This window comes from Muntiacus reevesi, chromosome 3 (genome assembly GCF_963930625.1).
Source record: "Muntiacus reevesi chromosome 3, mMunRee1.1, whole genome shotgun sequence".
Taxonomy (NCBI): Eukaryota; Metazoa; Chordata; class Mammalia; order Artiodactyla; family Cervidae; genus Muntiacus; species Muntiacus reevesi.
In genome coordinates this window covers 129788251-129804671 of record NC_089251.1, presented here as the reverse complement: position 1 = coordinate 129804671, position 16421 = coordinate 129788251, and the positions used below count along the sequence as shown (strand labels likewise).

The 16421-nt window shown below is 56.2% G+C and overlaps 1 protein-coding gene across 1 annotated transcript; it reads left to right on the top strand.

Annotated features, from left to right (window-relative positions):
* Window positions 1–1095: 1095 nt before the first annotated feature.
* Window positions 1096–14145, top strand: WNT6 (Wnt family member 6). The gene is made up of 4 exons (XM_065927654.1): window positions 1096–1380; window positions 10951–11171; window positions 11399–11733; window positions 13322–14145. Exons 1-4 carry the CDS (start codon window positions 1301–1303, stop codon window positions 13781–13783), a joined length of 1098 nt encoding a protein of 365 aa, XP_065783726.1. The 5' UTR covers window positions 1096–1300; the 3' UTR covers window positions 13784–14145.
* Window positions 14146–16421: the final 2276 nt, after the last annotated feature.

Genomic DNA, 16421 nt, shown 5'->3' with positions numbered 1-16421 from the left:
GCACCCCCGGGGCACACGGGGCCGGAGCCGGGAGCAGGGACTACAGCTCCCTGCCAGCCCGCTTGGCGTGATGAATGGAGCTGTCCTTCCTCCCCACGGGGGCCTTTGATCTCCCCTCGTGGGGAGGGGGCCTGGGGCATCAAAGACATTTTTGTGGCATTAGAGAATCAGATAAAACGCCATCTCACCTGCAGCTGCCCTCCCACCCGCTCCGGTCCCGGCCAAGCTGGGGGAGCAGTGATGAGGCAGGGACCCTCGGACCCACGAGGCCCGGCTGCAGCGAGTCCTGACCCTTCGCTCTGCAACCTCCACTCTGTCGCTCGCTTGCACGTGCGAGCACTTGATCGCAGGCCATAAAGAGGTTCCTCTCTCTTGCTGTCTAATCTGCCCTCCCGCACCTCCTCCTCTCAGCTCCGGCCTGATGAGGCGGGGGCTGGGGAGCAGAGTGGAGGCCCATCGCTTCCTCCATGCTCAAGAAAAGGCTGAGAAACGGGGCTTGCGGCGCGGAGGCGGGGTCCGGTCAGAGGTGACCCCCTCCGGAGTCTGCCCATCGGGCCAACGAGTTCGACACCCCTCCCCGGAGCACCCAGCGCTGGGGGCCGACTGCGTCTCCCGGCCCCCGCTCCAGCATCCCACTCTGCACCGCCCCCCAACCCAAACTCCCTCATTCCTGGGAAGTTTTCTCTCTTTACAGTCAACAAACCTGTCAAACGTCTCCCTTCCAGCCCGTCCCCCATTCCTTCGCTCCTCTTCCTTCCCCCCGCTTACCCTTCTCCACCCTGCTTCCCCGCCCCTCCTTGCCCCCGACTCCAAGCTGCGGCGGGGGGCTCCCAGGCCGTGAGAGAGGCGAGGTGAGGGGGCGAGGCAGGCGAGTCCCCCAGCCACGAGCGTGCTCGGGCCCCGCCCTCCGCCGAGCTCCGCGCCCGCCGCCCCGGGGCGCTCGGCTCCCTCCCGAGAGTCCCGCCGCCTGACTGTCGCAACTGCCACCCCCACGGCCCCCCTGCCCCCCGCCCCCGCCCCGGCCCCGCTCCCCTCCCACCCCCGCCCCCGGCTCTGATTTCTTCTCCCGAGCGAGCTCGGCAGGAGACACAGGCTCTGGCTGCCCTGTCCGCTCTCCGCCTCCGCCGCGCCCTCCTCGCCCGGGATGGGCCCCCCCGCCGCCGCCACCGCCGCCGCCGCCGCCGGAGCCATCGCCTCCCGGCCGCCGCCGCGCTCGCCCTGAAGCCCGGGCCCCGGCGCGCAGCGGCTGGCCCCTCAGCCTCGCGCCCTGCCCGCACCCGCCGGCCCTAAAGCTGTCACGATGCAGCCGCCCGCGCCCTCCCGCCTGGGGCTGCTCCTGCTGCTGCTCCTGTGTCCGGCGCACGTCGGCGGACTGTGGTGGTGAGTGCTGCGTCTGGCTGCCCCCGCGGGGCCCCTGGAGCTCGGACACGGGGACGTTGGGGCCGAAGGTGGGGCTCCGGATCGCGCTCCCGCCGCCTCCCGGCTCTACCTGTGCGCGGAGCCCAGCCCCTCGGCAGGAGGCGCGAGGGGGAGGTGCGTGCCGCTCCTGCCGACCTCCTCCAGGGGCATTTCTGAACTGCCACTTAGACGTGCCCACACACCCCCTGCCCCCTCCCTACATTCTACTGTATTTCCTCCCCCTGTGTCCCACCCCCACCGCAGGTTACGCGCTCAATCCAGGTCACCGAGGAATCAGCGAATGGGTAGGAAAGAGATATGGGGAGACGGGGGCAAGATCTGTAGTCTGAGATCCGAATAAAAGAGTGTGTGTTAAGACGGCTTTGGATTTAGGGGAGAGAAGCTGAATTTGCGGGGAAAGAGAAGAACAAGGTGGGAAGCCACTGGCAGGGAGAGCCAAGCTGTTGCCTCTTCCCGCCCCACTTTGCCCACAAACCCACCAGCTTCTCTCTGGGCTCCTTCAGAATGGGTGGGAGGGGCGGGAAAGGGAGCGTAAAAGGGGAAACTGAGTCAGAACCTTCGCTTTCTCTTTCTCCTCCCCGAGCAAACAGGAGGAAAGGCAGGAAAAGGACCCAGACTCCTGGCCCTTCCAGATGTAGAGGTCATGGATGAAAAAAATGTGCTGCTGGGAATCGTGGAGGGTCCTGGTGGAAGGGAGCAAGGCCTGGCCAGCCAAGAGATGGGGTCGAGTTCCCAGACTGCCCTAGCTAGAGCAGATACTTAAGCAGCTGATGTTGCGGGAACTTGGAGTCTTGCGGGATGGATAGAGGCTGGGGGGGGGGGGGGGTGCCCGGCCGGGACCGCTCCGCGATCCGGATCCCGTAGACTTTTTTCCCCCTTCTCAGTCTTGGGAGCAGCAAGGACCCGCCCGGAATAGTTGTGTTTAGAGAGGAGGGACTTGGACGCTACCGCTGGTGCATTAGCCAATCCTAACAAGTCAAAACCTTGTCTATTTGCATACCGCCATGTCATTGGCTGGATTCTCTACCCTCCACTCCTCTCCCACCCCGGATTTGGAAGAAGGGGTGGGGCGGGCAGTTCCCTCTTTTCTAGGAAGATAGCTGGATGCCCACACAGGGAGCTGCTGGCCACGATCCCACTTCCATGATGTAGGAGAGAAGTCCCTCAGGGTGTCAGTGAGGGGGCCAAGCCAGGGCGACCTAGGTCCCGGCTAGGGAACATGCGTCCTTGGATCCTGACTTAGAATAATGCAGTAGCAGCTTTGAAATAAAGAGTCCTGCGAACTAATCTCCCCCCATTGTCAAGCCTATGACCTTGGGCAAGTCACTTCTCCCTGCTCCCCGATGTCTCAACTAAGATAGGGAGTCGGTCCTCCTACCTGGAAGGGTTGATAGGAGGGTTGGGTGGGATGACCTACAACATAATCTGACGTTGGGAGGTGCTCCTAAATGTAAGTCCTCTCCTCCACACCCCAGGTTCTGGCCAGAATCCCCATGGGTGAAAGGGGGATCCATTTACATTAAAACCTAGGGTCTCTAGCAAAATTTTGCAAAGGGATCTCTATCTCTTATTCCCCATACACACCAGTCCTAACTTTGCCCTTTCCAAAGTATGGAAACAGAGGTCTCTCCCTGAGGGCTGTTGCCTTCCTTCCCCACCCCACTCCACCCCCTACTATTTGTCCCAATTTTATCATCCTTCCACTTAAAAATACCACTTCCTCCATGACACTGCCCCTCTGTCTTCCCTCCCTTGCCTTCTCTATGCTCACTGCACTCCATGCATTGGGCACTATGCCAGTTAGGCATTTCACTGACTGCCCTCTCCCGCTTCTGGGAGGCGGAGCCTTTGTCTTTAGGGCCCTGGAGACTAAAGGTGCTGGGGACAGCTGTATGGAGATCTGCTGGGGTTTGTGTTCATGGTGGCCCCTTCGTTTGGGAGGGGCTGCTGGGTGGGAGCCATGCCAGAGGAGGAGAGACCTCGTCCCTTGGAGACTGACCCTGAAGCTCGAAAGGAGGGAGTGGGGGAGGAGGGGAGGAGGGCAGGTGTGGAAGAACACAGAGGCCTTCATGGCCACAGCTGCAGGGCAAGCCGGGTGAAGAGTGAGGAGTTGGAGTGATAAGGTGTCTGGCGACTGGCTCACTCAGATACTTTGGAGAGGCTGTCCCCACCCCGGAGGCTTCACCTGAAGCAAGAGCTTCTTCAGGCAAGAAATGTAGAGGCTGCTCCGTGATGTCTAGGACTGGTTGGCTGGATCCTTTCTTCCTGCTTCTCAGAGAACACTGACCAGGCGGGAGCTCCAGCGGTGAACAGGAAAGCGGCTGCCCTCACGGCAGCCCACTGCAGTCCTTGCTGTCATTCCAGCAGCAGCCAGGCTGGGAAGACTTAGTTCTCCAGGAACTCTGAGTGACCGGACTGTCCTGGTCAGGAAAGGAGGGCCCTGGATGGGTATGGCCCAGGCCTTAGGCTCACGGACCTGGCTCTAGGTCAACCAGAAGTTTCTCCTTTCAATTTCTTCCCTCCTCCCCCTTCTTTCCCGCCCCCTGCCCCGCCTTCTCCGATGCTTTCTAAACTCTGCCTCTGACCTCTGTCTGTCTCTCTCTCATCTGTAACCATATCTTTGTGAATCACAGAATCCCAGATTCCAGGACATTGGCCAGGCTCTCTTGAGGTCATCTTGTCCAGCTTACTACCTCCAGGCTATCCAGTTTATGCTCTGGCCCTGACAGATTCTGTCCTGGTCATTAGCTCCCAGCCCTCCCATCCTGCTCTCTGCCCCCTTCTCATCCTCCCCCAGGAAGTTCTTCTCAATATCTGGCCCATCTTTATTTCTACCTTCAATCAGTAAATGTAGAAAATAGCTCAGTCTCACAGAATAGCCAAATCAATCTCCCTTCTTCTCCTTTCCTCTTTCCATTTGATATTTTCTATGAAAGAAACTAACCCTCCCATTGTTCCACTAGGAAAAGCACCACTCGGTCTCACTACCTTCCCCCATCTCATCTTCCCTATGGAAACAGGAACGAGCTGCTGGTCAGCTCTGGCCCCTCAGGGAGACAGGGAAAGGACCCAGGCCTCTTCCCGACACCCAGGCTTTCCAGCTGTGACTTCCAACACCCCTTCCCATTCTCTCTTTCTCTGGGACCCCTGACCCTTCTTGGGCAGTCCTGTTGCTGGCTCCCACAAGCTTAGGATGGGGTAGATGGTGGGGGTAGGGTGGCCATCCAGGCCTCCCCTCCCAGCCCCCCCCACCCTCGCCTTGGCAGCTTCCCCTGGAGGGAGACAATGGGGCTGTGAGCAGAAAAGGGCAGGGGCAAAAGGAGGCTGGCTTGGTCCAGGCCAGAGCATGCCCTGAGCCCACCAGAGTCCTGGCACCGTGACATTTCCCGGGGGGTGCAGTCCCCTCCTGCCCCATTCTCATCGGAAGCCAGGAGTTGGGTGGGAGCAGGAGCTGGGGGAGGGGGGAGTCAGCGGGAGGCTTGATCATCAGGGCCCAGCCAGGGGGATTCCAGAATGTGTACTTTGATGAAGAAATGCAGCAGTGGAGGGGATGAGGTGGGAGTGGGGGGGTTGTGGGGTGTGGGCAGCCGGCTGCAGTTAGGCTGGCGGTAGGGCACCCAGCCAGCCAGAGCAGGAGTTGCTCAGGAACACAGAAGCCTGTCCCCGGGGAGTGGGGAGAGCGCCCTCTAGCCTGCACCCTCCTTCCTTCCAGGGGCAGGGTGGGGCGAGGCCCTGAGTGCTTCCCCTGGACTGCCCGAGGTGGCGCAGAGGGAGGCAAATGTCGCTGGGCAAGTACTTCACCCACTCTCTGCCTGGTCTCTTTGGCTCTTTCCTCCAGCTTGGAGCCCTCTGCTTAATCCAGAAATTAGATCTAGAAAGGACCTTACAGATCATCTGGCCCAATCTTCTCACTCTCAGAGAGAGAGAAGTCTAGCAAAGTTCAGGGACAGGAGGTGACTTGCCCAAGGCCACCCAGAATGCACGTAGCTGAGGGTTGGGGACCAGGAGTCCACCTCCTGCTGAGTACCGGGAGTGCAGAGGGGTAGGGGTCAGGAAAGGGGCTTGCACAAGTCCCTTCTGCTCCCCCCGTCCTCCCCTTCTCACGGGGCTTCCCCACCTCGGTTTGGGAGAGCAGATGGCACAGGGCAGACTCTCTGCAGGATATCCAGTGGATGGTCATTGTGTCCAGGCCGCTGACCAGCAGCAAGCCATCTTGTGTGGGGAAGTCATTCAGGGCAGGGAAAGCCCCTGCGAGGGGAGAAGTGTGAGGAGGTGGGAAGGGAAGCACCTGGGACTGGGCAGAAAGAACCCAGTTGGGCCGGGGGTGGGGGGGTGGGGAGCCAGGGAATGGGGTGGCTGGTGGGCGGTGGGGAGGCAGGGGTTAATGGAGCTGGGGCATTACTGACTTTGATGTGGTGGTTGGGGTGGGGGTAGGGACTGGGGGAGGGGGAACAGTAATTACTGAGTTAGACAGAGCAGGACAGGACAGGCGGGCTGGGCACAGGCCCGGGCCCAGCCTCCTCGGCAGCCCAGCCGTCAGGCAACATTTTTCTACCCCTTCTCCACCACCCACCTCCCCCATCCCTGTGCAGCCCCCACCCACAGCCCCAGGGCTCAGGGCTCCCTCTGCTGGCTCTTGGGAGCTGAGGGTCAGACTAAGGAGTACCCAGAATGCGTGCGGGGAACTAGTGGGGATTTGGCTGTGAGACCCTTTAGAGGAGCAGGCTTCAGAAAGGTCTGTGATCCTCTTGGCCTCAAGAATCCACCCAGGAGTGCTGGCTGGAGAAGGGAGGCAGTGGGTGGGGAGATCTTGGAGGGTGCTCCTGGTCCATGGGTTAGACTGGCAGGGGAGGAGGAGATACTGGGATCCAGGCTAAGAAGAGTTGGAGCAAAGCATGTTCTCAGGAATTCATGCCTGCTGCCTGATTGCCATGCACTGTGTAGGCCCAGGAGATGATTAAGGGTGTGAATGGGGAGTCACCCATGGGAAGACACTTGTGGAAGCCCACTCTCTGGACAGGCTCTTTCCATTGTGTAACCCAAGAAGTAGGCAGGTATTATTATTTATTTCCACTTTACAGTTGAGGACACTGAGGTTCAGAAGGTCAAGTTTCCTCATCCATTCAACAAAGGCCAAGTGCCAACCTCCCCGGCTAGGGGCTTGTTAACATCATGGAACCAGCAAATGGCAGAGCCCAGATCCAAACCTAAGTCCGATGGATTCTCAAGGCCCTTAGTCGTGTTCTGCTAATGACATTATACTTCTCCCTGAGATCTTTATCTGGAATGAGTTTATATCTAATTGGGAAGATAAGACAAGAAGATGTGACAAAACAATTATGCCACTGGGCAGGATGACAAACAACACCCCCCCCCCCATGAGTGACACCAGGAGTGAGGCAGGTGGGAGAGGTCAGTGAGGGCTGGGGCCCACCAGAGGCTCCTTAGAACAGGTGGGATCTGAGGCGTGTTTGGAGAAATGCTGTGTGAGATTTGGATGACTTAGGGGTGAGGAGTACGGGTGTCTCTAAGTTCAAAAACTTATCGGTGTGATCTGGGATGGATGCAGAGTCAGCCAACCCTGATCAGACTAAGGACCACGTGGAGGACAGTATGCATGAGCCCCTGAGGTTTCAGAAGCCCTTGGGGCGGGAGGGCTGTTTCCTTCAGTCCCTTTGGTTTTTAAAATATTTGCCTAAATTTCTTGTGACGGGGATTCCCCCATTGAGTGGCCAGGGTCAGTCCCCTCTCTTGCTTGCCTGTATAATAAGGGTGAAGTGGGTGGAAGTGGACTAGAAAATCTTCCACCCTCTGAATCCAGGCATGTAAAGGTAAGTTAGGCCAAAAACCCAGGCCTCCAGGGCTTAGATTCAGAGATGCTGCCAGTAGGAAGTGGCTGCCCCCTGGTGCCACCTCACTTGGCTACTTATTCTACCAATTGAGGTCCCTGGGAAGGAGATCTTGGCACAGGAGGCCAAGCCAGCTAGAATGGCCAAACCCAGGCTTGTTCCTTCTTGTCTACGTACTGATTTCTTTTAGGGCTAGCTTTGTTTTTTCTATGCCCAGGAGCGGCTATTTGTTCAGGATCTCAGATCCTACATATTATATATTTCCTACCACCACTTTGCTCCAACCACCAGCCCCCACCCGACACGCAGATGCTGCCAGACAGGCACCATGTTCCTAGGCTGATCTCAGGCCAGTGCTAACTCAGAGGCCCCCCAAAGCAGAGTTCAGTCTTTAAGCAAGCAGAAGGGAAGGAAGGAGGGCAAAGGAAGAGGGGAGGTGGGGAAGTTATTTTGTGATTCGGTTAAAGATGGTGTTAAAGTTTAGAGAGGCTATTTGAGTCTGTCTTGCCAACTCCTTATCTTCCTGACGCCCAGAGAGGGAAATGACTTGCTCAGCATAGCTCAACTCACCCAGAGTGGACAGAGATGTGTACAGATGTGAGGCCTGGTGTTTTGCCCAACGCTTCCCTGCCAGTCCCCTTCTGGAGTTTCCTTTCCTGTGACTTGAAGATGGGAGTGAGGACAGGAGGGCAGGGAGCAAGCTGGTCCCTTGGGATTCTAGCTGCTACTATTGCCCATCCCTCCTCCTGACCGGCTTGTAAACAAGTCTAGTTCCCAGGCAGCCAGCCAGCCTGAGGAGCCAGACCCGGACCAGAAACTGACTCCAGGGCAGCCCCTCAACCCTGTGCAGGGCCAGCCCCACCTCCTGGGGGCCCTGCCTGTCGCGCTTCTCCTGATTGCCCTCCTATCTCACGCTTCTGGGAAAAAGACAAGGTCAAGAGGTTGTTTCCCTTTCTCGCCTGCATACGCCACCCTCTCCTACTTCCCCAGAGCAGGAGGGGGGAAAGAAGCAGGATGGGACAGAGTAACCTTGGGAAGATAAGGCCAGTCAGCCTTGGGAAAATAGGGAGTTAGCAGAGGGCAGGATTGGGGAGGGGAGACTGCAGAACTTGGCAGCTTGGGGGTGGAGTGGGGAAGATGGGTTTGCAGGGCCCCAGGCTCCCAGGTAGAGTTCTCAACATGCAGGTGGCAGAAGAGAAGTGGATGGCTGTGTGGAGGTCTGTTTCCCCGCCTCTGAATCCAACTGGGGAGAAAATGTTTCTGGAAGCTAATTAGGAGTCATGAAGCCACATGCGGACAGGGTTCAAGTGAGGACTTTTTCCTTAGATGGCTCCTTCATTCACTCAAAACACATGTATTAGATGGTATTCATTGGAGAAGCACAGTAATCGTTCACAATATGCAAATTTTCATAATAAATATTGGAGGGGAAATACAAATTAAGCAGCTAAAAATCTGCCATGGGAAACAAAAGTAACAGCCCTAACTCTCAAGGTGCTCCATAGTCTTATTCGCCAACCTTGTACAACCATACTGGAAGTTGCCTCCACTTATTTTTGTAATGAAATGGGATAAGTAAGTAGAAGGGGGTGAATAGATCGATAGAAATAAAGATAGATAGATAGAGACTGATCAACTAGTATGGCCAGGGGTTTTCCTACCCTTGGCCCACTTGCCCCTGCCCCATCTATTACTTCTCTACGGATGTGAAAGGGTTGGGGCTGGACCTTCCCAGGTACAGTGGTAATGCAGTGATGGTAAGTCCTAAGTATGGAGGCGGGCAGGTTTGGATTATGAGTCTCTCCACTGAGGAGAGAACTTTGGTTCCTGGACTACTGGGGTAGGGGTGATGACATTGACTGGCCTGGGTGGTGATGGGGGTGGGGTGGAGTGTGGTAGGAGACTTTATAGGATTGAGGACTGAGCTCAAGGATTGAGCTTACACATCTTCCTGCAATCACGTCTTCAAGCATCTCACTCCTTAGTGAGAGAAGTTCTACCTTAAGACCTAAATTCCTCCTGCTGCTATTTAAGCCCATTACATCTCCTTGTGGGCCCAGAACATGCCTGGGCAGCCCGTACTTGTGGAGCAAATGGGGACAGTGGGGTGGATGTGCACTAAAGCTAAGCTGAAAAGTAGGCCACCTTGACCTTTGGCACATATCTACCAACATTTTCCTCCAGGTTTTCTTTCTCATGGTGTTGCTTCTCCCCACCCAAAATCTTATTCCACCCCCTGCTAAAGGCTTTTGAGTGGTTTCAAATTACCCTCAGCCTAAATACTCTACCTACTTATTCTTACCAGACAGCGATCTCAGCTAAGTGCTCAAATAAGAGCATTCCAATTAAAGTAGTCCCCTCCAGGTGTGAATACCCAGCCAAGTGAACCTTCAGGGGTATGATGTACAGCGACTAAAAGGAAGTGCTAGCCTCAAATGAAACAAAGGCTGAGAATGCAGGGATTTCTGCAAGCGTGTGGAAGGTCTTTACCCACCAAGTCAAGGAGTATCCCCTCTCCAATCAGTTCTGTTATCTGCCCTGCCACCCCCGCCACATGCACTGGTATTGGCTTGCTACCATCTTGCTCTGGAAAGGTCACAGACCCTGGAGCAGGAGAAGGGTCAGTGTCATCTACTTTACAACATGACTTCAGAGACTCAGTCTCTGAGTGAGTGCCTTCCTCCTGCTCAGGGAAACAGGGAGATATTGGGGGGAGGGAGGGATCTGACAGAAGGAGAAATCTGGGCTAGAGAGGGGGTGTGACTTTCCTCAAAGGCTCCCTTCCCTGACCGCTGTAACATACCATACCATGGCTTGCTGGGATTGCCCCACCTTTCTAGAATCAGGGCTAATCAGTTAACACAAGACCAGCTTGTGGTCCACTAAGACCAGATCCTTTTCTGACACTGTCTACTTTTCTTTATATTTCTTTATGATATGTACCTTCTTTTCTTTGACAGCTTACTTTTTTTTTCCTAATTGCATTTATTTATTATTTTTATTTTTGGCTGTGTTGGGTCTTCATTTCGGTGGGAGGGCTTTCTCTAGTTGCAGCGTGCCCGACTTCTCATCACAGTGGCTTCTCTTGTTGCAGAGCAGAGGTTCTAGGATACGAGAGCTTCAGTAGTTGCAGCACATGGGCTCAGTAATTGCTGCACACTGGGTTAGGTGCTCGGAGGCATGTGGGATCTTCCAGGACCGGAGATCGAACCAGTGTCCTCTGCATTGCAAGGCTGATTCTTAACCACTGGACCACCAGGGAAGCCCGGTGATGGCTTGCTTGATCTTCCTTCCATTAACGTCCTCTTCCTCTTCCTTTTGGGTTAGGCCTGGTGAATTTTAACCTTGGTCTACCTGGTACCAGAAGCCTTCACCTTGAGTCAAAATCCTGTAAGGATTTATTAATGAAGGTGTACACAGAAGGATAATACTGACTCTTCGCTCTATAGCAATTTCAGCCTAGAATCTAGCTCAGAGTGGACACACACACACACACACACACACACACACACACACACGGAATAGTAAGAGAACCAGGTGGGACAATCTATCTCAGTTGGGGGTGCTGGTGGGACAGGAGGCATGTCTCAGCTCCTGGCTGTGGGCTGGGCGCGGCTGGTCTCCCGCCCCTCCCCCAAGCTCTTCGAGTTACAACCATGGTCTGCTGTTCTTTACTTCCCAGGGCCGTGGGCAGCCCTTTGGTCATGGACCCTACCAGCATCTGCAGGAAGGCCCGGCGGCTCGCAGGGCGGCAGGCTGAGTTGTGCCAGGCCGAGCCAGAAGTGGTGGCCGAGCTAGCGCGGGGCGCCCGGCTGGGGGTTCGGGAATGCCAGTTCCAGTTCCGCTTCCGCCGCTGGAACTGCTCCAGCCATAGCAAGGCCTTCGGGCGCATCCTACAACAGGGTCAGTGTGGGGAGGACCCTAGGAGCGGGCAGCTGGCTCGCCGTTGGGGGAGTCAGAGGAGAGGGTGGGGGTGGGGGAGGCCCACGGAGCCCCACTTCCTCCACGGGTCAGGGGACACGGCCCCGATCCTGTCTCCCAGCCCCACACCACGCTGCCTCGCGCCCAGCGCAGCGCCCCAGAACCCAGCCCGGGTCTTGCTGTCTGACCGCCCCTCCCCGCCTCCGCAGACATCCGGGAGACTGCCTTCGTGTTTGCTATAACGGCGGCGGGCGCCAGTCACGCGGTCACGCAGGCCTGTTCCATGGGCGAGCTGCTGCAGTGCGGCTGCCAGGCGCCCCGCGGCCGGGCCCCACCCCGGCCCCCCGGCCTGCCAGGCACCCCAGGGCCCCCTGGCCCCGCGGGGTCCCCCGACGGCAGCGCCGCCTGGGAGTGGGGGGGCTGCGGCGACGACGTGGACTTCGGGGACGAGAAGTCGAGGCTCTTCATGGACGCGCAGCACAAACGGGGACGCGGAGACATCCGTATGTTGGTGCAACTTCACAACAACGAGGCGGGCCGGCTGGTGAGTGGGGACAGGCACGTATAAGGGTGCGCGCGTGTGTGAGTGTGGAAATGTGCGAGTGTGGGTGAGTTTGAAAGGATGTGGAGACTGTGGTATATGAGGAGGAGTGAGTTTGTGGAAGGCTGTGGGGAAGTGAGGGTGTGAGTGTCCTACACGGTATAGGAGTTTGTTAATGTGTGGGAGGCCACTTGGGAAGATTGGCTGGTGGTATGGTTGGGCCAGTGGGAGGCAAGGTGGCTGACCTAGAAGACGGAGTCACGTGGGGGGCCTGGGAGCGCTAGGGGCTGATGGCCCAGTGGGCAGGGTAGGGAGGGGACACCCAGGGAAGAGGACCCAGGGCCTTTAGAGACCTCAGGTAGGGAGGACATGCTTCTGAGACAGGACAAGTAGGGCTAAGCTTGAGTGGCTAGGGGCTGCCAGGGCAGGGGCTGAGGAGGGAGACCAAGGCCAAGGATGAGAGGAAGGACAGAAGTCCAGTAAAGCTATGGGGTCTGGAGGTTGGGGAGCTGGGAGAAGTGAGGGAGACAATGGTCTTGCAAAGGAGTGAAGGATGAAGAATGGATCCTGATGGTAGGAGGGGTCAGGCACAGGCCAGGGAAGCTGTGACAGTCTAGGCCCTTGTCAACTGGCTGCCTGGCAACCCCAGACCAGTCCCTGCCCAGAGCCCTGGCAGCCTCTCCCCTTCCCTCTACGATGAGCAGAGCCTCAGGAGCTCGGATTTAGGGACAAGAAGCAGTATGAGTCAGATGTTCCTGGGGGGGGGGGGGGAAGAGAAGGGGCCTAGGAGGGGGCCCATAGACTTTAAGACTGTAGATAAGGTTGGCCCCTGGACTCTGAGCTTCCGGAAATGATCTTCCTGGGGCATCTGACCCCATAAATCTCTAGCAGGGTTGTGAATCTTCTATTCCAGCTTCAGACATAAATGGTAAATAAAGGGCAGGACTCCTGGGTTTCAGTTCTCAGTAGGGCATTCATAGGGGCCCTCCTGCACCCTATGCCTCAGTTCTAGGGTGTGCCAGGGAACCCCCACATCCTATGTCTTGTAGGGTTCTGGCCTGAGGCATTGGGCAGGGGGGGAAGAGGGGACTCAGAGAGGAATGTCCAGACAGGCCCACATACCTGTCGGAAAGGGTTGGGGAGGGGTGGCGGAGACAGAGCCCAGGCCTCCTGCTCTGCCTGGGGCCCTGAGAGCAGGAACGAGAAGGCTGGCTGGCAAGAGGAATCCCTGCGACAGCTGCCACCTTTACCCCCTCCCTCCAGGGAGAATCTCACCCTTGCTGTCCATTCCGCGTTCTCCCCCATTGCTTGACTTTGGATCCTGGAATCTCTACACTACATACTGTCCCCCACTCCCCACTGCTCCCACTTGGCCATCATTCTTCCTGCTCCTCCTCTCCGGGGTGTCTGGCCCGTGATTTCCTCCTTCCCACTTTGCGCGCTCCCGCTTTTTTGTTTGTTTTTTAGGTCTGCTCTTTGCAGTCTTCCATTCACCACCCTCCCCAATCTTATTTTCTGTCGGTCCTCTGGGCCTTTCTGCGCCCCATCTCCCAGATCTGTTCCCATCCGCCTGCTCTTCTGCTCCCCGCAGGCCGTGCGGAGCCACACGCGGACCGAATGCAAGTGCCACGGGCTGTCCGGCTCGTGCGCGCTGCGCACCTGCTGGCAGAAGCTGCCCCCGTTCCGCGAGGTGGGCGCGCGGTTGCTCGAGCGCTTCCACGGCGCCTCGCGTGTCATGGGCACCAACGATGGCAAGGCTCTGCTGCCCGCCGTCCGCACGCTCAAGCCGCCGGGCCGCGCTGACCTGCTCTATGCCGCCGACTCGCCCGACTTCTGCGCCCCCAACCGGCGCACGGGTTCGCCGGGCACCCGCGGCCGCGCCTGCAACAGCAGTGCCCCGGACCTTAGCGGCTGCGACCTGCTGTGCTGCGGCCGCGGGCACCGCCAGGAGAGCGTGCTTCTCGAGGAGAACTGCCTGTGCCGCTTCCACTGGTGCTGCGTGGTGCAGTGCCACCGCTGCCGCGTGCGCAAGGAGCTCAGCCTCTGCCTTTGACCCGCCGCCCGCGGCACCCGGAACTGCGCGCGGAGCCGCCTCTCGGCACCTGCGGGACATCTGGGCGCCAGCAGAGGGCGCTGCCTCGGCCCGGCTTCCCCCTGAGAAAGCCCATCTCCCAGGCCTCTGGAAACTGCGAGGCGGTGGGGCTTGAGACTTATGCCGGTTCATCAAGGCCCAGAGCACTGAAGGAGCCGCCCGACAGGGGCTCCCGGGGACCTCATGAGGAGACCATATAGAGCCTCTCTCTCCTCGGCCCCCAGATGGAAACCAAAGAGCCAGTTTCTAGGCCTCTGGATGTGGGGCTCCTCAGAACTACTGGCCATGGGGTGGGTGGGTGAGTTTTGTATCAATAAAGATATTTAAACCAATAGGATATATCAATAAAGATATTTGAACCTGGGCCCAGGGCTTGGGAGGTGGGGCTGCTGTGGGGACAGGCTCTGAAAGGAGTGATTAAAGGGAGATGGTTTTGATAGGATGCGCCTCACAAGGGTCATCGCCTGGGTCCCCATCTGTCTTCCAGAACTGGGCTCTCCTGGTGGTGAAGAGTGCCGGATCCTGCCCTTGGCATTCTTCTTGTTCATGCTGGTACACATCTAGGGTCTGTATCTGCAAGCTGGGGGAGACCTGGGGTCCCCTTTAATGAGCAGACTGAGGGGATCTAGGGAAAGAGGACCAGAAGCCTCCGGCGGTGTACTGAGTTCTCAGGTCAGCCCTTGTCCTAATTCGGGGTAGGGGGGAGTTTATTTGATTTCCTGTTTCTTGGGAATTTGAGGGTAGACTTATAGGGCCACCCAAACTCGAAAGTTAACTTTAAAAACGGTAGAATGTGATGAAAATGTCCTTAGTAACATCAGATTTTGTTGTCATCAAAACTAACTTCACCCCCACTAACGCTGAAAAAACTTAGAATGGCCTTTCCAATCAAACTTAGAGGGAGGGGAAGCAAAGCTGTCCCAAGGTTTCTCTTGGTATCCAACCACATTCCTGCCTTTCTGATTCCTCTTGGAAAGCTAATGGTGAGGGTAAAGGGACAGAGGAAGGGTTGGGGTTCTCGGTTTTCCAGAATTGAGGGTAAGGCCCTCATCTTTCTCCAGAGAGAATGGAAGAGGACATGGCCAAATGGCTGGGATTTGGAGCCCCCAATGTCCCCACAGTCCAAAAACTGCAGTGGAGAATGACTCTCCCATCAAGGTATGCAGAGCAAAGCATGAACATTAGATTCAGGCACTCTGGGTTGGAAACCAGTGCTGTTGCTTAGAAGTTTACGATATAGGCCATCTTAGTCCCAGTGTCTTTACCTATGCAATGGGAATATCACTGTTTCAGTTATCCATTGCTGCATAACAAACAACCCCAAAGTAATTATTCCTCATGATCCTTTAGGTCAAGAATTTGTCAGGACTCAGCTGGGTGGTTCTGCCCTTTGTGACAGAGCTATTGGTTGTGGTCATCCACTTGGCTGATTCTGCTGGTGGCTCTGCTGGGATGGACAGTCCAAAAGGCTTCACTCATGTATGTCCAGTGTCCCAGAGTTTCTCCAGTAGCCTACTTCTCTCCATATGACTAGCTTGGGCTTCCTTATAGCATGGTGGCTTCAGCATAAAGCTGGATTTCAAATTATACTGTGCCAAACTTGAAGGCAGAAACTGCAAGTGTCTTCTTAGGGTCCAGCCTTGGAAGGTCCCCAGCATCACTGTCATTCCCTCTTGGTTGACACAAGTCACAGAACCAGCCAAAATTCAAGGGGAGAGAAAACAGACTCCACCTCTCAGTGTGCTGAGTGTTTGCTAAGTCGCTTGGGTCATGTCCGGTTCTTTGCGACCCTATGGATTGTAGCCTGCCAGGTTCCTCTGTCTGTGGGATTCTCAGTAGGACAAGGGCAACTTGTTACACCCATCATAATCTATCCACACCCTCATTTAATTTTGGGGAGGATTCTGTGAGATATGCAAAGCACTTAACATTTGATGCAATAATTTATGTCAAGTTTGTATTTAATAAATGGTAGTTACTGTGAGAAAGGGGATAGAGACCTGATACTTTGCAGGCATTGGGCAGGCCTTGACTGCAAATGAAGATACCCAACTCTAACTTAGGCCAAAGGGAATTAATGAGCAGATCTCACACCTGGAAATTGTTGGATGGCATCACTGATTCAATGGACATGAACTTGGGCAACTTCCAGGAGATAGTGAGGGACAGGGAGGCCTGAGTGCTGCAGTCCATGGGATCACAAAGAGTTGGACATGACTTTGTGACTGAACAACAAAAATACCTGGAAAGTCCAGGTAAGTCTGAATTTAGGCACTGCTGAGTTCAGGGGCCCAAATGATTGATGTCACCTCTCTCTTACCCTGACTCCCAGATCTACTGTTTCTACTTGTCTCTGTCTCTCTTTTCATACTGTCCTTATTTTCTCCTGCTGCAGACAGACTTCCTCTATATGGCAGCCTTATGTCTACATTCTTAGACTCTTAGTGCCGCTGACCCATAAAAGATCAAAAAAGAATGGAATTCCCAGCAGAAGTCCTGAGGAAGCTGGGATCAGGTCAACTTGACCCGCTTGCCTATCCTTGAACTAATAACAGTGCGGTGTGGGGTATGTGTGTGGGGGGGACTTCCCTGGCAGTCT